Source organism: Arvicola amphibius, chromosome 3 (genome assembly GCF_903992535.2).
Source record: "Arvicola amphibius chromosome 3, mArvAmp1.2, whole genome shotgun sequence".
In the NCBI taxonomy this organism is placed as follows: domain Eukaryota; kingdom Metazoa; phylum Chordata; class Mammalia; order Rodentia; family Cricetidae; genus Arvicola; species Arvicola amphibius.
The window spans coordinates 176,059,511-176,084,830 of record NC_052049.1 but is presented as its reverse complement, the minus strand read 5'-3'; the positions used below and the strand labels follow the sequence as shown (position 1 = coordinate 176,084,830).

Genomic DNA, 25,320 nt, shown 5'->3' with positions numbered 1-25,320 from the left:
TCCCCTTGGGCATAAAGATAAAAGAACAGCCCATCACCCCAGTGTTACCTTGTGCAATCCGAAGCTTCACCTCGAGGTCCACTGGGGTTGATACCACTGACTTGGTGAGCACCAACACATTCTCTAAGCCAATAACCACCACCAGGTACGGGAAAATCTCACTGGGGACAGAGGAAGAGACAGGAAGGTGTTGGTTCTTACCAGGCTTGAGCCCTGGGAGGCTGTGGGGCTTCCAGCCTACAGGAGAGGCTGCAAGTGGCTCCTGCAGTATAGGGCAGAAACCCCTCTAATGCACCTCCATCCAGGAGGCTTATCAACCAGCTTTTCAGCTCTGAGGCAGGCTCCAAAGCTTTGCCAAGGGGCTAGCTACCATGCCTGTCTCTTCTACCCATTGGAGAAAGGGGACTGGAAGAGGCCCCCTTGAGAACATCGTTGCCCCCACAGCTAGGCCACAGCTTTCTTAATCCTTCCCACACTAGACTCCAATGGTTGATGGAACAACCATTTCTAGGACCCTACACTGGTTACTCCAGCCCAAGATATTGACCTAAACAAAAGGGATGACCTAAATCCCTAACCTTTGCTGACACGCTGTATCTGGAGAAGAGCAATTGCTCCCACAGGGCATCCTGATGCTGGCTGAACCTCTCACCCATTGGGAGAAGTTCTGAAAGTGGCTCAGAAAAGGAAGCAGGCAGTCCAGGACACAGAACCAAACAAGAGCGACACAAAGCAACTTTTCTGTACAGCTGCTGACCCCTGTCCTAGGCCTTGGGTCTCATATCTAACACTAGGGAAAGAGTGGTTTTCCCCTCCGATGTGAGAAGCCAAGGTCAGGGCAGGTCAGTCAATCTGTTGTGGCAGGCAGGGCTAGACACACAGACCAAGGACAAATGCAGGGAAGGGCTTGGACTAAGGTTTTCAGAGTAATGGGGAAAGTACTTCAGTGAAGAAGGAGGCAGACAATACCCCATATACTGACAGCACAGACTCCACGCTTACTCTGACTGCACATTTAAATCTTTTTATTTATTTATTTTTATTTATTTAGTATACAATATTCTTTCTGCATGTATGCCTGCATGCCAGAAGAGGGCACCAGACCTCATTACAGATGGTTGTGAGCCACCATGTGGTTGCTGGGAATTGAACTCAGGACCTTTGGAAGAGCAGGCAATGCTCTTAACCACTGAGCCATCTCTCCAGCCCTGCACATTTAAATCTTTAAAAGGAAAATCTTTTGTTATATTCATTTATGCATGTATGTATATAGACATGAATGCACACATATTCTCTCCTTCTATAATGTAGATTCTAGGGCTGTTACCCACAAACCCTGTCCCAAAACCCAGCAAAACCAAAATAAATAAATAACAGAAATGTGCATATGGATGTTTAGAATCTAAAGATCAACATCTATATATACAGATACCATATATATACAAACACAAATATTCTATACATAAAACACACAATGCATATGTATATATAGTACACACATAGACATACATGTAACTACATGTTTTGTGTATACATACATATGCCATATATGTATACACACATGCTTAAAGAGGAAGAATGTGTACCTCTTCAATGTCAAGAATAATAAGGTAAAGACATGGAGTAACAACAAACACCCAGTCCGATGGTCACCAGTGGTCATCATCAGGCCCAGATGTGCAAGGGGCTGATGGCTCACTCCAGCTCTGTAAGACCTACCCGCCATTGAGTGTGGGCGTCAGGCCGAAGAGAGTGCAGAGCCCCACAGACATGAGCAGGGAGCTAAGCACCGTAACCACAGCTGCCAGGGCGAGGCCCCACTTGGACTTGACCATGTCGATCTTGCCTACAGAGCAGAGAGGGTGCATCAGGGCAGTACCTCCCCAGCCCCTGGAACCCTCCTTAACTGAGCTCCTGAGGAGAATATGCTGACAAGCAGGGAAGAGAAGGCTCCTGTAACCAGAAGAAAAGGACAAGTACGGACACTTCTGGTCTCATGAACATAGCATACCTTTCGGGAGTTCTGACTCACAAAGTGTCTTTCCCTCAGAAACCCCTGAGAATCTACTGGGGGAATGAAGTCCTGGTTTTAGTGATCACCAGGTATGTTTTACATATTGGCTCCAAGCCATCTCTAACCGCAGGGAAGTGTGTGTCATGGAAAAGCTCATTTGGAGACCTACGTGTAGAGAAGTAGATGTAGGCAAACAGGATAATATAGGTGGTCACGAGGGGGATGAGCTCTGCAATGCCAATCTCCTCTTTGAAGTGCACATGGACCAGGTTCTCTGCTCGCAGGCTGCAGTTGGGGCTGGGGTGCAGTAGCATGAGTCGGGTGCGTAGGCTGCTCAGAAACCTGTAGACAAAAAGTCCCTAGAGGGGCCCAGCAGGTCTCCTCTTCCCGTTTGTGAAAGGGAGCTACTCTGCGCTCTCTCAGCATCTCTCTAGTCTTCAGACACTGAAAGGGTGGTAAAACTGGCAAATCTCCTTTCCTGACCTATCTCACAACTTCAGAAGAGCGTGTGAGAGGCATCTCAAGTCCCCTTGCCAATCGTGGAGAACTGTGTGATAGCTCAGACAAGACACAGCTGCACAGAGCTCATCAGTCAGCTGAGTGAGGCACCTGCCCAGGACTTAGGAAGAAACCAGGGAAAACATCAGGCCACAGAAATTGTCAGAGCTGCCTCAGTTTCCTTGTTCTTAGTCAGGCCTGAGGGCCATCCTCATTCAAATGATCAGATAGAGTTCTTTGATATAAAGAACATAGGCATTTCTATAGGAGACTTGGAGCCATGTTAATAGGTCAGAGAAGCAACCACTCAAGCTAAGTCCCACAGAACGCCGGAGCCTGAGCACCTTACTTGGCATGGTAGCGCTGGAAGACCAGGGTGATGGTGTATGAGACCATCCTCTTCCTTGTGTAGAGGCTCACCCCACTGTACTTCCCAGGAACACCAAACAGCAAGTCTGTGGGCAGAAACCAGCAAGTGCTTACATAGGAATGACAGTCCTGGGGATGGGTAGGGCCCCTTCCCTACATCACTCTTAGAAGCCGGGGTGGCCCCTAATATACTGGAGCACCTGTTGAAGGACACACAACGACCCCACACAGGCTCTCCTGATCCTGAGCGCTGAGGGTACCTTTGAGTGTCGCTGATGTCTGCAGAGTTTTGGGCTCATGCTGATGAATGGTCCCAATGATGTCAGGGTCAGCATGGAATCGTTCCCAGTCATTCTGCCAGAAGTTCCCAGGGGACAACAGCAGGCAGCCATGTTCGGGAAGTAGGTTCCGGAGTTTCCTGAGGCCTGGCAGCAAGTCTGTCACTTGAAGGCAAACTTCCTCCAGGCTCTTGGTCCCTGAGCTGTACAGAAGATGAAAGGAAGCCTCTGCTGTTTCTGCCAGCACGGGGCCAACCCACTGCACTTACGGGGCACCATCTGCCGTCAGGCTCCTATGCCCTGTTCCCCTGGATCACAGAAGAGCCTGACGCCTAGGGTACTGGGAAAGGCTTCCAAGTGCTCAACCAGACCATCTGTCTGTCCCGCCCTCAAGGGCCCTGGCGTCCTGGAGTCTGTCTCCTTCCGGAGTGGCAAGTTAGCGGAAGAGCAAGCAAACTCGCCACTACACACCTCTGCCAATTTCAGTGGGGTTTTAGTTCACCAAGATTCTTATCAAAGCCATTAGTTAACTAAAACCTGATGGTGACATGTTCCAGACCCCCAGGTAGGACTTGCTAATCTTAGCAGAGCCCAAAAGCAGGAGCCATGGGTAAGCTGGTTCTGTTACCTCCCTACAATTAGGTCCATTCATGTTTATTTTGTGAGTTGTGAGGATACAGCCACAAAGCGCCCACAAGGACCCTGAGCACTGCAAAGCTGACTGGCTTGCAGTAGTTAAGATTGAGGCATATACCTCCCTTTGGTACTCAGAAGTTTAGAGTCCCTGGGAGGAATACCTGTCTCTCAGCACGTGGTTCCGGATTTCCTCCACCAGTTGGAATGCCCGGGACAGTGGTGATCGGAACACATCTACAGCCAGAAGATTTTTGTGCCAGGGAGACACCGATGACTTCACAAATATCTGTTGGATGTATGCCACTGGGGCACCCACATACTGTAGAAGAAATAGACAGGACAGAAAATAAGCACGGAACCATGCTCAATAGGAATTCACTGAGCATGAGCTAATGGGAAGCATACTAATGGACTAGGTATCAGGAAAATATGGTGGCCCCCACAAGCCAAAGCAAAGCCCAGGTTCATTTTCTGTTACATGCTGGAATAACAACAGCTATGCCCCAAACACCCCAATGGTCCTCGGCTATCTCCACCCTATTATAACAGAGCTATCTGGACTACCACACTACCAAGCCTAAATCATTTACTGTCTAGCCCTTTATAGAGAACAGATGTTGGCTGCACCAGACTACAAGCTCCCAGAGGCATGCAGCAATCTCTCTCTCATACACAGGTGCTGCTCCACAGTGCCTGTTCTGTAGTGTACTTAAAAGATCAAGCCCTATTGCAGGCAAATGGATGGATCTAGAAAACATCATATTGAGTGAGGTAACCCAGACCCAGAAAGCCAAATATAGTATGTATTCACTCATAAGTGGCTTTTAGACATAAAGCAAAGAAAAACCAGCCTACAATTCACAATCCCAGAGAACCTAGACAACAAAAAGGACCCTAAGAGGGCTGGAGAGATGGCTCAGAGGTTAAGAGCACTGGCTGCTCTTCCAGAGGTCCTGAGTTCAATTCCCAGCAACCATATGGTGGCTCACAACCATCTGTACTGAGATCTGGCGCCCTCCTCTGGCGTGCAGGCATACACCGAGGCAGAATGTTGTATACATAATAAATAAATAAATCTTTAAAAAAAAAAAAAAAAAAAAAGGACCCTAAGAGAGACATACATGGATCTAATCTACATGAGTAGAAAAAGACAAGATCTGAGTAAATTGGGAGCATGGGGACCATGGGAGAGGGCAGAAAGGGAGGGGGGAAAGGAGGAGAGTGGAGAAAAATATATAGCTCAATAAAAACATGAAAAAATAAAAAGTAGCCTGGCGGTGGTGTCACATGCCTTTAATCCCAGCACTTGGGAGGCAGAGGGAGGCAGATCTCTGTGAGTTCGAGGCCAGACTGGTCTATAAGAGCTAGATCTAGGACAGGTTCCAAACCTACAGAGAAGCCCTGTCTTGAAAATCCAAAAAAATAAAATAAAATAAAATAAAATAAATAAAAGATCAAGGCCTAGCTGAGCGATGGTGCATGTCTTTAATCCCAGCATTCAGGAGGCAGAGGCAGGAAGATCTGAGTTCCAGGCCAGTCTAGTCTACAGAACAAGTTCCAGCACAGCCAGGGTCACACAGTGAAACCTTGTCTTGAAAAACAAAACAAAACAAAAAGCAAGACCAAGTTTCTAGCTGGGTATGGTGATGCCTGACACAATCTAACACTGAAAGGCAGAGACAGGATTGCCCCAAGTTTGAGGATTAGCCTGGTTTACACAGCAAGTTCTTTGCCAGACTACTTAACAAACTTTTTTTGTGTGTGTGAATTTATTGAGCTCTACATTTTTCTCTGCTCCCCTCCCTGCCTCTACCCTCCCCTCTTCAACCCTCCCCCAAGGTCCCCGAGCAAACTGTCTTAAAAACAGCAAACAAACACAAGTTTTCAATCCCAGCTCTCCAATTCTATGGTGTTAGAAGCACTTCTGACCTCCCTGAGTTCCAGGCTCCTCACTGTGAAAGAAAATAACACCCACCCTGCAGCACCCAGATGTGTGCTTACCTCATTCACACGAGAAATGTGTGTAAGTACACACACATCTGCCCATCTGCAGAGATGGGGTTTTAACAGAAATACTAGCACTAAACAGCAGGGAGTATTATTCTGACCCTACGACAGTCTAAGGATTACTCAGGCAGTCTCTTAACGAAACAGGGTAGCACAGTGTCTCAGACTCGACTCTCACTAAATGTACTTTTCTCATTGGAACCTGGCGCATGGCTCCTAGTGCAGGCCTGTCTCACTCCCAGAGCATGCTGGCTAGCAGTTCCATAAACTCCTGGCAGAATGACAATGAGTGCTTGCAGCCTGATGCTGACATCACTGGGACCAAGCCCCAAACTGCAGATGAGAGAGCAATCACATGTGCAATTCCTGGTGACAGAAGTGGCATGGAACATTCCTAAAGTGTGCACTGTGTCAGCACAGCTGAGCAGCTATGAGAATGGGAAGGTGGGCAGGAGAGGGGCAGGGAGCGTGTCTGAGGAATAAGGGACACTGAGAAAAGGAATGCCTGGACAGCACAAAAGAATCCTGGAAGGCAGTCAGGACAAGTGAAAGGCCAACCTGGAAAGCTGGTTGAACCTTCTGAACTTTAAATTAATGACAGAGAAAAGGCCAAATGTCCCTGAGATGCAGGGGATGAAAGCAAGGTTCTGAAGAGACTTTCCTGGAGGTTCAATGGTAACTAGAGGCAAAGGCAGAGGCAGAGGCAGAGGCAGAGGCAGAGGCAGAGAGAGATGGGCAGGTTAGAAGGAGCTGTTTTAAAGCCAAAGCCTGCCTTATTCAGGGACTGCACAGGCAGACAAGTGGACAGAGGGAAGGCCACTGAGCCATCTCCTGGGCTCAAAGGAACAATGTAGGAGCAAAGTTCATGAAGCTCAGTTTACTTCTGGTTGAGGCAGGGTCTGAGACTTAGTCCTAGCTGGCCTAGAACTTGTAGCAATCCTCCTGCCTCTGTTTTCCAAGTGTTACAATTACACATATGTGCTACTGAGCTGGCTGTAAAGCCATTTATGATGCTAGTTTAGGGAGGACTCTGACCCACAGAGCTTCCTTGAAGCTGCCACCAAGCACCTGGTTGGAACTGGCTGCCACAGGCTCTGACATGAAAGCACTTCACTGACTCAACACACTTGCCTGAGAGAAGGAAGCCTCTTCCCAGGGACCAAGAGCTCTAAGGAGACTTATTCTGAGATCATCCTCAAACTTGTGAAGGGCACAGCACCCTCATGGCACCAATATAATGATATTTTGTTTGTATTTTAATAAATAAAGCTTGCCTGAAGATCAGAGAGTGAAACAGCCACTCTGGTCAGCCTTACAGACCAGACCTTTAACCCCAGTAGCCACACTAGTATGCCATAGAAACCAGGCAGTAGTGGTGCACACCTTCAATCCCAGCACTAGATAAAATGGGAAGAATGCTGGATGGTGGTGGCGCACACCTTTAATCCCAGCACTTGGGAGGCAGAGGCAGGCAGATCTCTGTGAGTTCGAGGCCAGCCTGGTCTACAAGAGCTAGTGGTAGGACAGTTATGGCTGTCACACAGAGAAACCCTGCCTAGAACCTGTCCTTTCCCACCACCCTCCCCCCCAAAAAAAGACAGGAGAAGACAGCTCTCAGACATAGTCTCTTTCTGAAGATTCCTGAAGGTAGGATTGCCATTTTGGATTGAGGTGAAGTATATTGTTCTAACACCATCATTCTTTTCATGGGAAGGTAGTAGTATAGCTTTTTATGTAGTTCAATTTATCTGTTTTGTGAGAGAGGGTCTTACTATGTAGCTTTGGCTGGCCTCGGATTTGTAATTCTCCTGCCTTAGACTCCTGAGTACAGGTATTACAAGGGTGCAGCACTGTGTTCCCCCTTCCACCATATTTCTTTAGGAATGTGTTGTTATCCTATTTGCCCTAGACAATTGTCTCCTTTAACATCCCAATTCTGGGTCACCCACAGCTCCTGTGCTTTCATTCACTGACTGGAAGCCTTTGCAGACAAACCATGTTGACAGGCCTCCTGCACAGACTCATTCTTCAGCTTACCTGGGTCCCCTCAGCTGGCTGGTTCTTGACTCATATCCACTAACTTCTATCTGAACCTTCTAAGAAGGTGCTCCACGTTCTTCTAGTTTTTACAAGATCTTGGCTCAGTCATTAACTATATCATCTAACGTGACCTCAAGTTCCCTATCTGGACATCAATATTCTGTCACAGTGATAGCTGTCTACAATCCCTAGACTGGTTTGGAAGCATCCAGAAGCAGACACCAGTTCATCTGGAAGATACAGGAAACAGGGAGGGGAGGCAGCCAGCAAAGGGCATATTGAGCAAGGGACCTCACAGATCCTGAGCAGGTAGAGCTGAGAGACTCCACTCTCCTGCTACAGACACTAAGTAAGTGCTGCTCTAAGGACAGGTGTTCTCAGACCAGAGGTCATCCAAGCAAGAAGAGGCAATGCTGGTGAGAAGGCAGGCAGTAACATGTTACTGAAGATGAGGTGTGGCCCATCTACTGTACAGTGAGCCTATTCAGTGGAAACAGGTTCTCTTAACAACCCTACCTGATGTTCAAGTGAGAACAGGTAGGAAGCAGATGAAGAATAGTACCCTACATGTGTGACAGTGGATGCAAAAGTGTTCATGGAACAAATAGAGACCCCAATAGGGGTAGATAGCCTCTAACATGGCCTGGCACCCCAATAAGCCACACCTTCTGGAGCTCATGACCTTGTGCTCCTGCCCACTTAAGAGAATGCTAGATCTACTGATTTACTTCAGAGGGAATACAGGCAAAGTGATGCATCTTGAATTTAGGTTATTGAACACTGAAGCAAGACATCACGTTAGCCATTCTAGAAAGGGCATTTGGCCAACACTCAGAAAGCAACTAAGAGGCCTGCAGGAAACGTGCAGCCAGTCAGCCATGTGAGTGAGTGTGGAAGCAGATTGCAGAGCTGAATTCTGAGGTGCCTGACCCTGGGCTGATGGCTGGACAGCTGTGTTGTGAAAGATACCTAGATAAGAGAACCAAGGCCAGAACAGCTGAGGGAAAGTGTAAGGTCACACAGCCGATAGGGAGCAGATCCAGATTAAACCCCCAAGTTTATTTCTTCCTCTACAGCCAACCTGCTCAGATAATGGCATGCAATCTTGACATGGGAGAAAAAGCCCACAGCAGTATGGGACAAGAGTTGGGGTCCTGGGAACCAATGGCATCTCTGGCCACCATTGTTTATAGCAGGAGGTCTCTGCCTAGATCTTCTCTATGCCCAGGCTTAGGCAGACACCACAATCTCTACAGTGCCAGCCTTGGAAGCCCAGCATGGAACAAGGCTGTACACCTCTGGGAACCTGCTAGATTGGTCTGTACAAGGCCTGCTGAGGACTGGGGCAAAAGCATTCCCATTTCCTTACGCAGTAAAGCTCAGAGCACCAAGAAAGCTGCTCGATGTAGGGTAGGCATTCAAATGCTGGAGTCCTCAGGTTTCTACTTCTTTTAAAACCCATTTTCTATTTTAAACTTAGTTTTTCCTTCATAAGTAAATAGAACTACCTAGATTCAAATTCTAGCACCACCACCCCTGGCTGTGTGCTAAGGACGAGGGTCCATGGGCTCTCCAAGACTCCAGGTCTTACTGTTTAGGGAAACAGGAATAAACCACCCCGTCCGAATCAGGTCCCTCTGTATGCCAATCAAAATAACAGATGTGAGTCAAATCTAGTAGAGCACCAGAATGAAAACATTATTCCCTGGAATTATGAAAACTGGATTTGGCATCCCAGGCAGTATCAACTCAGCCTACTAGCCCCTACAAGTTCATTAAGGCTGATTTCTTTACCACCATTTTCAATGTCATTCTTTTAAAAAAGCAAACAGTGTTTAAGTATATGAATGTTTTGTCTGCATGTAGGTGTGTGCACCACATATGTGCCTAATGCCCCTGGAGGTCAGAAGAGGGCACCTGATCCCCTGGAACTGGAGTTCTAGGATTCAAACCTGGGCCTTCCATAAAAGTAATAAGTGATCTTAATTGCTGAGCCATCTCTCTAGCCCATATCATTCCTTTTGTTTTGTTTTGTTGTTTTGAGACAGGGTTTCTCTGAAGCTTTGGAGCCTGTCCTGGAACCAGCTCTTGTAGACCAGGCTGGCCTTGAACTCACAGAGATCCATCTGTCTCCTCCTGAGTGCCTGGATTAAAGACGTGGGCCATTACTGCCCCCATGAAACCCTTTCTTAAGCATCTATGATATGTAAAACATTGGCATTTATGTAAATCTCACTGAAGGCAACTTCCAAAGCATGGCAGGGTAAGCACAGAGAAGAGCAGGATCCACGTGTACAAGACAGTTTGGACAGGCTTCCTGAAGAAAGAACCACTAAGCTGAGGGTGGGCCTAAGGCATATACACCTAGTTTACCTTACAAGCAATCCAAGCATACAAATTTTCCTTTTCTCCTCTCTGCTCACACTAGTCAGACCTGATCTATTGTGACAGCCACAAACATTTTCTGAATGTTAATGGTGGGCCAGGCATTGCACTAAGTTTGCTTTCTCTCATTTATTCCTTATGACAATGTGCAACACAGGTATAATTATCACCCTTGCTTTATGAACATGGGAACGAAGGCACAGAAGTCATTTGCCTAAGGCTATGCACTGGGAAATGAAAGTCTCTACTGTTTCGGCTTTGTTTTTCTTTCTCTGTAACCAAAACCCTCTACCCAGAGGGAACTGCCCCTTGCCAATCCTACAAAGTCATAGGTCACTCAAAGTCTAATACAGAGTGGGCTGAACTCAGATCAAGGACCTGGTGAGGAAGATTAGACTCTATGTAGGGGCTGGAGCAACGGCTTAGTGGTTATGAGCACTTGCTGCTCTTTTAGAAAACTAGAGTTCAGTTCCCATGCTGGGAAGCTCACAAGCGCTCTGGGAAATCTGACACCTTCTTCTGGGGGTCTCTCTCTCTCTCTCTCTCTCTCTCTCTCTCTCTCTCTCTCCCTCTCTCTCCTCCCCCTCCCTCCCTTCTTCCTTCCCTCCCTCCCTCCCTCTCTCTCTCTCTGCCCCTTCCTCTGCTTCCTGTCATGACATGAACAAGCTCCTCCACCACTCCGCTTCCACCTTGATGTCCTTCCTCATCTCAAACCCAAAGCAATAGTCACATAAACTTGGACTGAAACATCTGAAAACATGGACCATGCCAGGCCACCAAGGGCTTCTCTTAGCTTGTGACTGTTTCTCAGACTTTTCTTGTTTGTGGTGGCCTTGAAAACTTTGTGGAGTGCTGATCAAGTATTTCATAGGGAGTCCCTCAACTAGGATCACTTGATTTTCTTTTTTTTTTACTCAGTAGACTAGAGCTATACATCTGGGAGGAAGACTCCAGAGGTAACCAGTTCTCTTCAACCTCCATCACTTTCTTGAGGACTTGCCTGCCAAGTTCTCTACTGCACATATTCTTCCCTGCCTGTGCTCTGTGGAAGGAAGTCTCTAGACACTTAAGAAGCAGACAAGTTGGATATGGTGAAACATGCCTGTATTCCAGTACTTGAGAGGTGGATGCAAGAATCAGGAGTTCAAGACCAGCCTCAGCTACACAGCAGGTTTAGGCCATCCTAAGCAATATCAAACCTTATTTAAAAAAAAAAAAAATGTGTGCCTGCAGAGGCCAGAGGGTGTGGATTTCCTGGAACAGGAGTTAGACATGGCTGTGCACTGCCTGATGTGGGTGTTGAAATAGAACTCAGGTACTCTTTAAGAACAATAAGCACCCTTAACCACTGACCCTTCCTCCAGAGTCCTACCTCCACCGTGTCATTTCAACATATACTTCAAATTTTAAAAATCTTTGTCTTATCTCCACAACCAGGGTGAGATCTCAAGGATTACACCTTGTGTAATGTTGGCATTCAGGCATGCCTGGCCCACCCCTTGGAGACCTGGCAGAGTGCACCACTCTTGAGTGCATGCCCAATTACCATAGCCTGCTGTGTGATCTCTGTGCATATGCACTGCCCTCCTCCCTTTAAAAGGCAGAACCTTGCCTACTTCCTCTCTCTCTCCCTCCCACCACGAGGCCGCTCTGCTCTCCCTTTCTCTCTCCCCCTCCTCCCTCCTTCCCCCCAATAAAACTCTCCATGTGAGCGCTGTCTGCATGGCTTGTCCCTCTCTCACCAGTCATAGGGCTGCCACCCGCCATTTTTAAATTATAACACCTTGAGCTGTCTCCATAGCATCCTGGTTTATGCCATGTGGTGGTTTGCCAGAAAATGGCCTACACAGGGAGTGGCACTATTAGGAGATGTGGCCTTGGATAGTGTGTCACTGTGGGGGTGGGCATTGAGGTCTCTTTTTCTCAAGCTTCCCTTAATGTGATAGTCAGTTGCTCTTGTTACCTGCAAGATGTAGCACTCTTGCCCGGTGGTGGTAGTACACATCTTTAATCCTGGCACTCAGGAGGCAGAGGCAGGCAGATCTCTGTGAGTTCGAGCCAGCCTGGTCTACAAGAGCTAGTTTCAGGACAAAGCTACAGAGAAACCCTGTCTCGAAAAACCAAAAAAGAAAAAAAAAAGATGTAGCACTCTCAGGTCCAGCACCACATCTGCCTGCACACTGCCAAGCTCCCTTTCATGATCATAATGAGCTAAACCTCTGAAACTGTAAATGAACCACCCTCTATTAAATGTTTTCTAAGAGTTGTCATGGTCATGGTGTCTCCTCACAGCAATAGAAACTCTAAGACAGCACAAAGGCAAGAGCAGAGCAGCAGCAGGAGGACAAGGCTGCAGCTCTCTGGTGTGGATGGGTGGTGGCTGCTGTGTATGTCCCAGTGCCCAGGCCTTCAACTTTTTCCCCAGTGGCCATAATTTTTTCTGCTTGGCTGGGTGATGACATCAGCAACAAAGGTAGGTGCCCTGGGGACAGGGTCTGGAATGTATTTATCATCCTCTAGATTTGCTGCTGCACAAACACTGTGCTGAAGCTCCTCCTGCCAGTTAGGAAGATGGAGATGAGACTGGTCCCAAGGGGACAGATCTGAGCCACGGATTCCTGAGGCCTGGCCAGGTGTGAGTGCATAGGCCTCTGCCTAGGGGTCACGCAAAGGGAGGTCTTTCTGTTTCACTCACTCTGCTTGGAGTGGGGTTTCTGTGTGGGGTTGTTTGTTTGTTTGTTTGTTTGTTTGACTGGTTGGTTGGTTTTGTTGGTTTTTCGAGACAAGTTTCCCAGTAGCTAATGAAGCCAGTCCTGGAACTCTCTCACTCCAAGACCAGGCTGGCTTCAGTAGGTTTTCTGTTCTTTATAACTGAAATGGTTCTTACACTCTATTGTGGGCTTCTGTTTTTACCATCCATAGCCAAACCTTGTGTGTAACTTGAGTCACCTTGTGTGGTAACTCATCACTGAGTTATATAATGTTGGGCCACAGCACCAAGCCCCAAGTCTCTTCATCACTCAGGGACAGAGCTTGTAAGAGAAAAACTAAATAATTATCTGACTGTTTAGACCTTAAAGTGCTCTGCACATCTGTTCATTGCCACAACCCAAGGCCAGTGAAAGGTACTAAGGGAAGTCCACAAATACCTCGATCATGTACAAGCAGGCCCACTGAATTCTACTAGTCAAGAAACAACCATAAACTAAGACTACTTTGCTGGGACCTAGGTGTGTGTGTGTGAATATATTCAGTTCACTATATAGTAGAACCATATATTAAGCAGTTAATGATGGTAACTTTACATCAAGAAGATCCCATTGTAAACTAATGGCCAACCTGGGACATAGAACACAAAATGCTTTCTTTACTTAAAAAACAAAACAAAACAGCAACAAAAAACTTTTCTTTCTTTTTTTGAGACAGGATTTCTCTGTGTTGTCCTGGTATCCTGGCTCTCTCTCTGTAGACATACTTGCCTCGAACTCATAGAGATCCTCCTGCCTCTGCTCCTGGGTACTGGGATTAAAGGAGTGCACCACCACCTGGATTCAAATATATGCATGTGTGTGCCTGCATGAGTTTACGTGCACCACGTGTGAAGGTTCCCTCAGAGGCCAGAGAGCATCCGATCTCCCAGAACTAGAGTTACAGATGAGTGTAAGCCACCTGATGTGTGTCTAGGAACCAAACCTGCTAGGAAATCTTTGACCGCTGAGCTATCTCTCTAACCCAGAACTAGATGGTCTCATACCATGTGTCCTCTGAACATCACAGCAGAGTCTCAGTGACCACCACAGGCACAGTACTGGTGAGCACAGAAAATTTCTCATCGACGAAATGTATAACTATAACACACCTCTCTTAACAGGGCGTCCTAGTTCAGTAACAGGGGAGTCAAACTCCTAACTAGTTAGCTGGCATTAACCAGAAAGAAAATGGAAAGAAGACGCTGTACTGTCAAGAGGTGGAGAAGAAGAGCTCTGTTCCAAGCTTTCCTTTTCCTCAAAAAACCAGCGAGCCCAACACCAATCTATGCACAACACAGGAAGGGCAGGCTCATAAGGACTGCCATGTCCTTACACGGTAGGTAAGATGTCCAGATGAGCTGGTCAGGCTTATGAGCTTTGCATAGTGAGTGTAGAGATCACACTGAGTGGGGGCCAAATACGAGCTCTTCAACTGGAGAGACTATTTTTTTCTCATTCAAAACTCATCAAGTAGGGCTGGAGAGATGGCTCAGTGGTTAAGAGCACTGACTGTTCTTCCAGAGGACCCAGGTTCAATTCCCAGCACCCACATGGCAGCTCACAACTGTCTGTAACTCCTGTTCCAGGGGATCTGACAACCTCACACCAATGCACATAAAATAAAAATTAAATTTAAAAAATTAACATTTAAAAAAAAAACCTCATCAAGTGACAACAGTACAGTCCAACTGGCTAGGACTGGGAGAACAAAGAATTCTAACCCCACGTTAACCCTTGGAAATTAAGTAACTGAGGCACTTAATTATTTTCTGGGTCCCAACCTTCCTTACTGTTTAAAAAATAAGTAGAACCTGTACTTTTTAAACCACCTGATCGGATTATGAAGATAAAAAAACACCTAACCGATCAGAAAATAAGGCAGACTTTGCAATAACCAGGCAGTGTTGGGGTTCTGACGCTAGAATACTCTGGAGATGCTCCGCTGTTCTGCTGACTACATAGGATCAGGAGATGGCATGTTATCTGGTCCCTGCACACGCTCTGTGAGTAAGCCAGGTATGACCGAGGTCAGCTGGCCACTGATAGGACAACTAAAAATCCTACTTCTTCTAGGACACTCACACTTGGCATCATTAAATGTGTTCCTTCAATAAAGGTTACTCATTACATGCACAACTAAATACTTCTGGTGCCTTCGTAAAGCAGGCGAGTACATGAATTCACTAATCTGAAGCTGACCACTCTCAATGTCATTTGCAGAGTCTGGCTCCACCAATCAGCTCTCTGCTAGGGCTCTCCTCAGTGACAAGCTGAGCACCTACCCACTCTGGCTGCTCACTGGGCTCTCCTTGTTTGTGGTCAGAGTCCACAGGCGGGGGTGAGTAATCCTTCACAGGAGTAGAGAATTCCACAGGTCCCGTTCCAGGCAAGGGGAGCTTCAGCAGAGGGTAGCTGGGGAGAAGGGAAAGGAGGGAAAAATGAGGACATCTGAGAGGCAGAGTCTGCTGTGAGGTGGTGGCGACACAGGAGCCGCCGCAGTTCCAGCTGCAGTCCCTTTCCTAGAAGTATATAAGAACAACATTTACTGAAATTCAGAAGTCACCTAGATCGGAATTTTTAAAATTTATTTTAGCCACAAAGCCTACAAGGAAACCCAACTAATATAACAGGCTAGCTAAATGTTTTCTGATATTTTAGACAAGATGTTAAAAACAAATTAAAACCTTGTCAATCAGATACAGGATAATTAAAAAAACTAGGGGGGAGAATACAAATCCAGGGGAATTCTGATTCAGATAACTGAGCAACTGCTCTGTTTTATTAAAGGGATAGATCACAAAAACTATGAAGGACATAGATTTTATACCAGTCCATGTTGACAGAAGTTAATGGATCCATCACATGGTCTCATGTCAGCAAGTTAATTTCAAGTCTCATTTAAAATTTTTATCTATCTATCATCTATCTATCTATCTATCTATCTATCTATCTATCTATCTATCTATCTATCTATCTATCTATCTATCTATCTATCTATTCAGGGTTTCTCTGTGTAACAGCTCTGGATGTCCTGGAATTCACTTTGTAGACCAGACTGGCCCCAAACTCACAGAGATTTCCCAAGTGCTGGAATTAAAATTCCAGCACTACACCCAGCCTAAAATCTTTTTAATATTCAGAAGTAATTTGTATAACAGGGCTGAGGCAAGAGGGTGGCAATTCTGAGGCCTTCCTATGCTAAGATACTGAGATGACATCCTGAAAATAAGCAAACAAAAAAGGAAGAAACTTAGAGTATAATGCACACACTTCGTGTACAGAGCACTGAGTTCTCATTTATGCATCTGTTGTGACTAATCACTTTCTAGATCAGGACACAGAACATTTCCAGAGCCTCAGAAGACAGCCCTGAGTCAACACACACACCCCATGACCTCCAAAATCAGTAACTGCAGTCTCTCCCACTAGAAACTCAAGTTACTGTTTCCATTTGTTTTTGGTGCTGGGATGTAAGTCAGTGGTAGAGTGTTTACCTAGCATGTGTAAGGCCTTATGTCAACCCCTAGCACACACACAAAAAAGCCTGACATCACAGGTATGTACTATTCCATTGAATAGATAGATTACAGGACACGAGCCTATTTCACTGTCAAGATACACTTGGCTGTTTCTAGTTGAAGCTACTGAGAATGAGGCTATGGAGGCCGGAGAGCTGACTCAAGAGTAAGAGTTCAGCTCTTCCAGAGGAACTGAGTTCAGTCCCCAGCACTATTTTCGGTGGCTCACATTCATCTGTAACTTCAACTCCAGGGGACTTTCTGACTTAGACCGGCACCCAAACAAGTGGCATACACTCATGCAGACATACACATAAAAATGAAAATTTTATAAATAAAAAACCTAGAGGTAACCTTGCTAACCACAGCTTTAGAAAAAAGCAAAACAAGGTCATTACAATCACTGATATTTGTTTTGAAATAAAATCTTCCTACGTACCCCACACTGGCCTTGAACTCACTTAGCATCCTAGATGGTGGGATTTATAGGTGTGTACTACCATGCCTGGCTGGCTGGGTTTTTCTGTTGGGTGTGTTGTGTATGTGTGTTTGGTGTTGATGTTTACTGTTCTTGAGTTTTGGTTTACACATAATCTATTTTGCAATCTGCTTTTAATTTTAGGCCATGAAAGCAGAAGCTTGGGCTAAACAGCACAACCTTCTGGCAAAGACTAAAGAGGAGGAAGCATCTCTGAGAAAATGAGGTCTGCTTTCCCTCTATAGCTGTCATCCTGCAATAAGACATTTCTAACCTAGGGGAATGCAGCGGGCTAGAGGGAAGTCTCCTTGGCAGAGATCTGTGCGTAGTTCACTTCTGCCTCCTTTCTGGATGTGGCTTCCTGACCATCCAGTCCTGGCAGTTCTGTCACCAATAAAAGGCAGCCAGCTGCCTGGGAAATTTTCTCAGTAGTCATTCTTTTTTTGTTTGTTTTGTTTTGTTTTGTTTTTTGAGACAGTGTTTCTCTGTAGCTTTGGAGCCTATCCTGGAAATAGCTCTTGTGGACCAGGCTGGCCTCGAACTCAGAGATCTGTCTGCCTCTGCCTCCCGAGTGCTGGGATTAAAAGCATGCGCCACCACCGTCTGGCTTTAGTAGTCATTTTTTTTCAGCAAATATTTGAGCATTAACTCAGAGCCAGGCATGTGCAAGACCCAGAGGTGCACAAGACATACAAGAGCTCTCTCTCAAGAGTTACATTCCAGTGGGGAGCAAAAACAGGCCAGATAAGCTTTAAAGCGTATTAAACAAGGGAGAGAGACTTACCTGGGTAGTAGGGAAGACCCCAAACCACACCAGAGGATTTATATGCAGCAATATAGGGCTGAGAATTAGGGCCAGGTCACTCCATGCTATAGATTACCCAGACAACTTCCTGTTAATTAAACTTCTATACTCTTCATTTATGCCTGTCTGTCACCTAACCACCACAGTCCTTGGGGCTAGGCCACCCAGTCACCAATCTAATGATCATGCTAGACCCAGAGGTCATCCTGTCCATCTATCTGTTGGTTTCCCTTGGTGCCAGGACTCTTAGGCACCCCAGCAGTCAGGATGCTTCAATGCTGTGTCCCTCCAGCCTGAATGTTGTTATACATTGTAAACACATGCTCTGACACTGCCTGTAGGTCCCCAGAAACAGGTTTTCTAAATACTGCTTTCTCTCAGTTCTAGGTGTTTTCCTACCATTATAAGGTCACTGGGGTCAGAGAGCCCAAGGCAAGGACCTCTGACAGTATATCGTATTGCTATGATTTTTATTTTTATCATCTCAAGGTTTTTTCTAACTCCTCATTTCTTTGACTCATTGGTTTTAGTTTCTGTAAATTTGTGAATTCTCCTGTTTTCTTTCTGTTACTGATCTTATTTTGGTTTTATTCTACTGTGACCAAAAAAGAGACATTTTGGAAGTTTTAAAATTAACATCTCTTTGCACCCTAGCACTTGGTCTGTCCTGTGGTACGTGCATTCATTGATAAGTGTACTCTCTGGCTGCTGGGTGACGTGGTCTGTTTATAGTTCTAACTGTTTACAGTAGTGTTGAGCCTGTTTCCTTACTGACCTTGTTACTTTTTGTGTTTTGGAAAGTTTTTGTTTATTTTGAGTTAAGTCCACGTAGCTTAGACTGGCCTTGAATTTACTAGGTAGCTGAGGCTGCCTTAAATTCTTGATCCTCCTAACTTCATCCTGTAAGTGCTGGGATTACAGGCATGTACTACCAAGTCTGGCTTCTGTCTGGATGTCATTTCCATTATTCAAGTAGAAGACTGAGTCACCTCTCCAGCCATTTGTTTTTGTTTATGAGTCAAGGTCTCACTGCACAGCCCTGGGATGGCCTGGAACTTGTTATGCAGAACAGGCTGACCTTGAACTCACAGAGAACTACCTACCTCTGCCTCCCAAGTGCTGGGAAATATAAGTCAGCCCCCCAAACCCAGCCCCCCAACCCCTACACTCATCTTCACTTCCCAGGAGTGAACAATACAAGATTAGGAGAATAGGACAGTAAAAGACTAAAGGGTGGGCTGGAGAGATGGCTTAGAGGTTAAGAGCACTGGTGGCTTTTCCAGAGTTCAATTCCCAGCAATGACATGGTGGCTCACAGCCATCTATAATGAGATCTGGTGACCTGGCATGCATTCAGGTAGAACACTGTATACATAATAAAATCTTTAAAAAAAGAAAAAAAAGACTAAAGGGTTTAAATCTGCATCCTGAATTTTTTTTTTTTTTTTTTTTTTTTTTTGGTTTTTCGAGACAGGGTTTCTCTGTGGCTTTGGAGCCTGTCCTGGAACTAGCTCTTGTAGACCAGGCTGGTCTCGAACTCACAGAGATCCGCCTGCCTCTGCCTCCCAAGTGCTGGGATTAAAGGCGTGCACCACCACCGCCAGGCTGCATCCTGAAATTTTGAGAAATAGCAGATATAAAGATTAGAGGGTGGTCATGGCTGCCATTCCCTTCTCTTTTACCGTCTACTTGAGTAAATCTTGGGTGATGAAGCAGTTTTTGATTTCTATAAGCTTTGTGAGTTTTTACAGGGTCTGTATGTGAGACCAGAAGAGGCTCTGGTTTTGAATGTTCAACCAGCCAGTGTCATGGAGCAGGTGCAGAGTTGGCCACTGGGCCTCTCCAGAGTCTAAGCTTTAGAGCGGAAGATCGGAAGTACTTTGAAACTTCGATTTCAGCCAGTCTGGGCCACCTAACTTTAATCCCAGACAGGCTTAAGCTACTCTGATGTTTTTATTTGTAAGAAGAACGTATAGATGTGTCTAAGCAGACAGAGATGTGTGACCCCTAAGGCAATCACAGGACAACCTGAGCTGCAGGGAGAAAAACGGAAAGGGGTTGAGAAACAGCCTCAGCTGAAGGTGCCAGTCACTCACAAAAAGAAAAGCAAGAGGGGCTGGGTAGTAGTGACGCACACTTTTAATCCCAGCACTCAAGAGGCAGAGGCAGGAGGATCCTCTGTGAGTTCGAGGCCAGCCAAGACTACACAGAGAAACTGTCTCAAAATAAAATTAAAAAAAAAAAAAAAAAAAAAAAAAGCAAGAGAGACGAGGGAAAGGAACCAAGTCTGTTCTCAAACTCCTGCAGGACCATCATCCTCAGGAGGCTTAGTATGACCTCACTGTGATACTAACTTCCTCTTTGAGCCAAAGTCTACCTTCCTATACCTTTTTCCTTCACCTCAAAGTGCGCCCCCACATACATACCTTACCAGGGAAGATCTACGGCAAAGTCTCCTTCCTTGCTGGGCCACCCCCTTGGGTCCCAGTAGCCTAACCTCTAGGAAATATAAACACACTCTTTGCTACAATGCCTATTTGCTATAGGTTTCATCAGATTTTCCCAGAGGAGGTAAGAAATAGTTACTGCACTTAGGAATCAGGCAGGAGAGAGTTTACCGAAACCCACATACAAGGTTTGGTGTTCAAACTACTGGAAGGAGTAACTTCGGGTCTCAGTCACTTACTCCAGAGCCTCAGTGCCAGCTTAGAGAACACCAGAGCCCTGGTGCTGTCTGGGGGAGTCTGACTCCTACATACACAGCCTCCCAAACCCCAATTCTTCAGCCTGATGGAGAAAGGCACATCCCTAAGCAATCCTTAGTCACCAAGGCTCTGCTCCTTTTGAGGGGACTTGGGGATGAACTGGTTAATGCACAACTATATTGCTATAGCTCAGGCAGCTACTGGATCTGTAGGGATATTAAATGCAAAGGTCCTTTGGGTCTAGACTTAACAAATCTTATCTACGGAATAAAAAACAGCAATGAAATGGAACCTGAACATCTAACACAATTACTAAAAGCTGGCTCTACCTATGCTTTGTTTTCTCTGGGCAACTCAAGGCTCTGACAGAAAGGGAGCTGTTTCAACTGAAAAACTCCACAGAATAGAAAATGAGATTGAGGTTTGTATGCCTAGGTCCAAGATCTTAATGAGCCCCTGTCTGAGAAGGAAAATAAGGAAGGGCGTCTGCACACCATGGCTCAGACAAAGCAACCTGTCTCCAAATCCCTACGTGGGAAAGCACCCCAGAAACAATGGCCATAGAAGCCATCCCTAAGAGTACAACCTGAAGTATGAGGGTGAAGAAACCACACTCTGACAGGCCCAACAGCATGTCACGCTGTAAATCAGCTTTTGAGTCTCAAGCTCCCCTTGTGGTATCAAGTGTGAGAAACTGCTCAGGCCTTCAGAACAGGTCTCTGCTTCCAGAGTCATCTGGTTAGCCTTTTAATGGTACCAGCCTGTGTGCTATCCATGCCAAATGCACTAACAAATATGCTAAACGACATTCAGTGAAGGCTGCTGAAATGGCTCAGTGGGTAAAGGCACCTGCAGACAAGATGGACTTAAACACCATCTATCAGACCCACGCAATGGACAGAAAGCTTTCTTCTGACTTCCACATAAGCACACAAAATGAATAAATAAAATGCAGGGAACAATTTTTAAAGATACCCAGTTAGTTTGTCATATAAACAGGGAAGCTGCTCAAGAAACTGCTATAAGGAAGAAGGAAGGAAGAGGAAGGAGGAGGAAGAGGAAGAAGAAGAGGAGGAGGAGGAAAAACATTTTGGTAGGGGCTGGAGAGATGGCTCAGCGGTTAAGAGCATTGCCTGCTCTTCCAAAGGTCCTGAGTTCAATTCCCAGCAACCACATGGTGGCTCACAACCATCTGTAATGAGGTCTGGTGCTCTCTTCTGGCCTTCAGGCATACACACAGACAGAATATTGTATACATAATAAATTTTTTTTTTTTTTTGGTTTTTCGAGACAGGGTTTCTCTGCAGCTTTTTTAGAGCCTGTCCTGGAACTAGCTCTTGTAGACCAGGCTGGCCTCGAACTTACAGAGATCCGCCTGCCTCTGCCTCCCGAGTGCTGGGATTAAAGGCATGCGCCACCACCGCCCGGCAAATATTTTTAAAAATAATAATAATAATAAAAACAAAACACTTGGGTAGAGTTGGGGAGCTGGGGGGGGGCTAGAGGGATGGTTCAACAGTTGAGAGCACTGGCTACTCTTCCAGAGGACCCAGGTTCAATTCCTAGCACCCACATGGCAGCTCACAACTGTCTGTAACTCCAGTTCCAGGGAATCTGGAACCCTCACACCAATGTACATAAAGTAAAATTAATTCTTAAAAAAAACATGGAGGGGCTTAGTGTGGTGCACACATTTACTCTCAGCACTCAGGAGGCAGAGGCAGGTGGATCACAGTGAGTTCCAGGCACAAATGGAAATAGCTCCGCGCTTCCCAGTGTGTGATCCCCAGGCTTCAGAACTTGTCATAGCAGCAAATTTTTAGGTTCAAAAAAACCTGGCAAATGAAAGCCCACCCATCTGTGTTTAACCTGCCTTCCATATGGTTCTGGTGCTACTTCATGTTTGAGAACCCCTGCCATACTTGATAAACCAGGTCTAGGAAAGTAGACCGCTAAAGAGAAAGAGACAGACTCATTAACAGAGATTTTTTTTTAAATATAGTTAGGTTTTCACCATACTCCTAATTCATCATGTAGAGTGTGTCACTGTTAGTATTTTATCATAAGCCATACAGTTCGGTAGATTTTAAACACCAATATACACTGAGCTAGGATGAAAAGTCGGATAAGAGGCCACAGGAGTGGGCACCACCATTCTCACGGCCCAGTTTCCCTCTTTGGCAGTGGTAGGAACCAGCATCACTACACTCCTACCCACCTTGTGGGATGAAAGTGCAACAGGACCATTTCCTAAGCACTGTGAAGACAGATGAGAAGTTTAACTATATTTCTGAATCACTAACATGGCACTAGGCAGGAAACGCTCAATGAATGATACTCATCCTTCTTATTGTGGATTGGGGAGAGTCTGGGATCATTTACAGTAGATCTGAACAGGAGGTTCAGCCCTGAGCCAGACTAGTTCTAGCACAGCATTGTACACAGTGAATCAAGAAAACTTTTTTTTTTTTCCTTTTGGAGCTAGCAGTTGAACTTAGAGCTTTAAGCATGCCAAGCAAAAAGCTACGCCCCAGCCTGGACAACAGAATTCTCTCTAGACAAAACGGTAGTAAGATGGGCTCTTTACATGGCTGACAGTGTCAAGCTGACATCAAGACCCTCATTTACAAAGTCATAGCCTTCAGGCTTCTATGAGGCCTGTGAAAAACAGGCAAGAAACACAGCATCCATGGCTTTAAGAACAGACCCTGACAACACAGCAGGCCCCAAGGGATCAGAAGAAGGCTCCCCACAGCATGAGGAAGTGACAAGTGTACAGAAGTCAGCTTGTAGATGGTACCCAGTGAGCTCTTCACCATGCAGTGCGGAAGGCTCCTGCTACCAACTAACACTAAAGGAAGCTGCTACTGCTAGGAAAGAAAAATGAAAGATTATGCCCTTCAACTACCCTGATGCTTCTTAGAAAGAGAAAATCATCACTGGTGTTGTGAACAAATCTGGGCTATCACTCTGTCAGACCAACATGGACTAGTTTCTTTAAAAAAAAAAGTTGTCTTATTAGCCATTACAAATTTCCCCCAGAACTCTCAAATATGCAGCCTCAATGAGTATCCTTATTAATTCCCACTATGTAAGAATATACAGGGTCCAAGAGCTCCATCAGTTAGGTTTAGTGAAGTCTATTGTCACATGACACTGCTCTACCACACAGAGGGCAAATCAGGAACATACCAGCAGGCTAAGATGCAGAGGCCTGTGAAGAGGATGATGGGGATGGGATAGGAGGCACAGAGCAGCCCATGGTGGTAGAAGGCCTGAGATATCTTCTCACGCAGCCTTTCAGTCAGGGTCATCCTCAGCTAAGTCACCTTGTTGCCATCCCGGAGAGTGACCATGGATCAGCCCGGAAGATGTTGCGTACCAATGACAATGAACATCATCTGCAGGTACCTAACCAAAAGGGAGAAAAGCAAATTAACATTAAGTATTTGGGGGCTGGAGAGACCGTTTAGTGGTTAAGAGCACTGACTGCTCTCCTAGAGGACCTGGGTTCAATTTCCAACATGATATAGCAGTTCACACCTGTCTGTAACTCCAGTTAAGTGGGATACGGCATACATGCACTCATGCACCCATATATGATACTCATGCAGACATACATGCACATACAATAAAATAAAATAAAATAAGACATTAAATACTTGGTCCTGCACACCAGACTGCCAATGGGAGGTGGCAGTTATGTGGCTAGGGACTAGTTTCAGGATATGTAGGGTCTGGAGAATGAGTCTCCATATAATCACATGCACACACAACAACCTTGGTACCTTTTTAAGTGACTATAAGCTGCTCTTTTGATACAAGAGCTAGCTCTCCATGGTAAAAACTCTAAGCTGCTCATGTATATTGCAGTAAGAATAGAGGTTAGGGTTTAAAAGATTAGGGGTTAGAAGGTAGATGGCTGTGGCGCAAACCCTTAATCCCAGCACTCAGGAGGTAGAGGCAGGTGGATGGATCTCTGTGAGTTTGAGGTCAGTCTGGTCTACAAGAGCTAGTCCCAGGACAAGCTCCAAAACTACAGAAAAACCCTGCCTGTCTAGGGTGGAAAAGGGGAGGGGATTATTAGCATAGCAAGGCCTGGAACACTAAGGAAGGTGAGTAAGTGGGTTTTATAGCTGGGAATGAGAAAACCAAGCTAGTCAGATAAGAGGAGGGATGGGGCTTGTAGCCAGCTCTCTACCCACGCCTGGCAGAAGCAATTGAGAAACATACGTGAGACACCATTATACTTTCTCTTAGCCTTCCCTCTAACGCGGCAAATCCTAACAGACTGAACTGTAAGGATGGGTTCTAACGAGAAGTTCCTGCCTGGAAGAGCACCTCAGAGCACCCCATAGACACGGAGCTAACATGAGGCAACGAAGAAAGACTGCAGCTACAAATGGTGGCTGGAGAGAGGGAACACTCTGCTGTGGTCATGCTACAGGCTGATTGTCTAAATGTGAAAACACAGCCTAGTATAATTAACAGCACTTGGACATCTGCAAGGTTGCAGGGCTATAACAGCAGCCAAGAGACTAATGTCAAGGTCAATGACTAACAAACCTGGAGATGGGTAGAGGGGGGCTTCAACCACTCGTAACTCAGAGAACTGCACATCAACAGTGCATGACAGTTCATCTCCCTGGTTGGGCCAGGGGGACATGCATAGATCCTGTGGACCCCTCCACTGGCTCCAAGCACAGTAACACAGAGAACTAACCAATCTCACAGCAGTTACCTTGGTCTTCATCTAGTCTTTGCCATTACCCGATAAAACCTCTAAACTACAAAATTCAGTGGCTTCTTCTCTTGAAAACCCTTCTCTCTTTCAGGA

At 45.9% G+C, this 25,320-nt stretch overlaps 1 protein-coding gene across 8 annotated transcripts in view; it reads right to left on the bottom strand.

Annotated features, from left to right (window-relative positions):
* The window catches only part of LOC119808942 (SREBF chaperone), a 64,780-nt gene that overhangs the window by 8,026 nt on the left and 31,434 nt on the right, over nt 1-25,320 (bottom strand). For 7 of the 8 annotated variants that reach the window (XM_038321518.2, XM_038321520.2, XM_038321519.2 and 4 more), the window contains 8 exons: nt 23,676-23,894; nt 15,260-15,389; nt 3,957-4,114; nt 3,142-3,362; nt 2,862-2,967; nt 2,184-2,356; nt 1,720-1,846; nt 49-161 (listed from right to left, as the gene is read on the bottom strand). In XM_038321518.2, the coding sequence (XP_038177446.1) occupies nt 49-161; nt 1,720-1,846; nt 2,184-2,356; nt 2,862-2,967; nt 3,142-3,362; nt 3,957-4,114; nt 15,260-15,389; nt 23,676-23,797 (1,150 nt within the window). In that variant the 5' untranslated portion in view covers nt 23,798-23,894. The remainder of the gene's footprint in view (nt 1-48; nt 162-1,719; nt 1,847-2,183; nt 2,357-2,861; nt 2,968-3,141; nt 3,363-3,956; nt 4,115-15,259; nt 15,390-23,675; nt 23,895-25,320) is intronic. The other variant, XM_042054642.1, reaches the window with a different exon arrangement.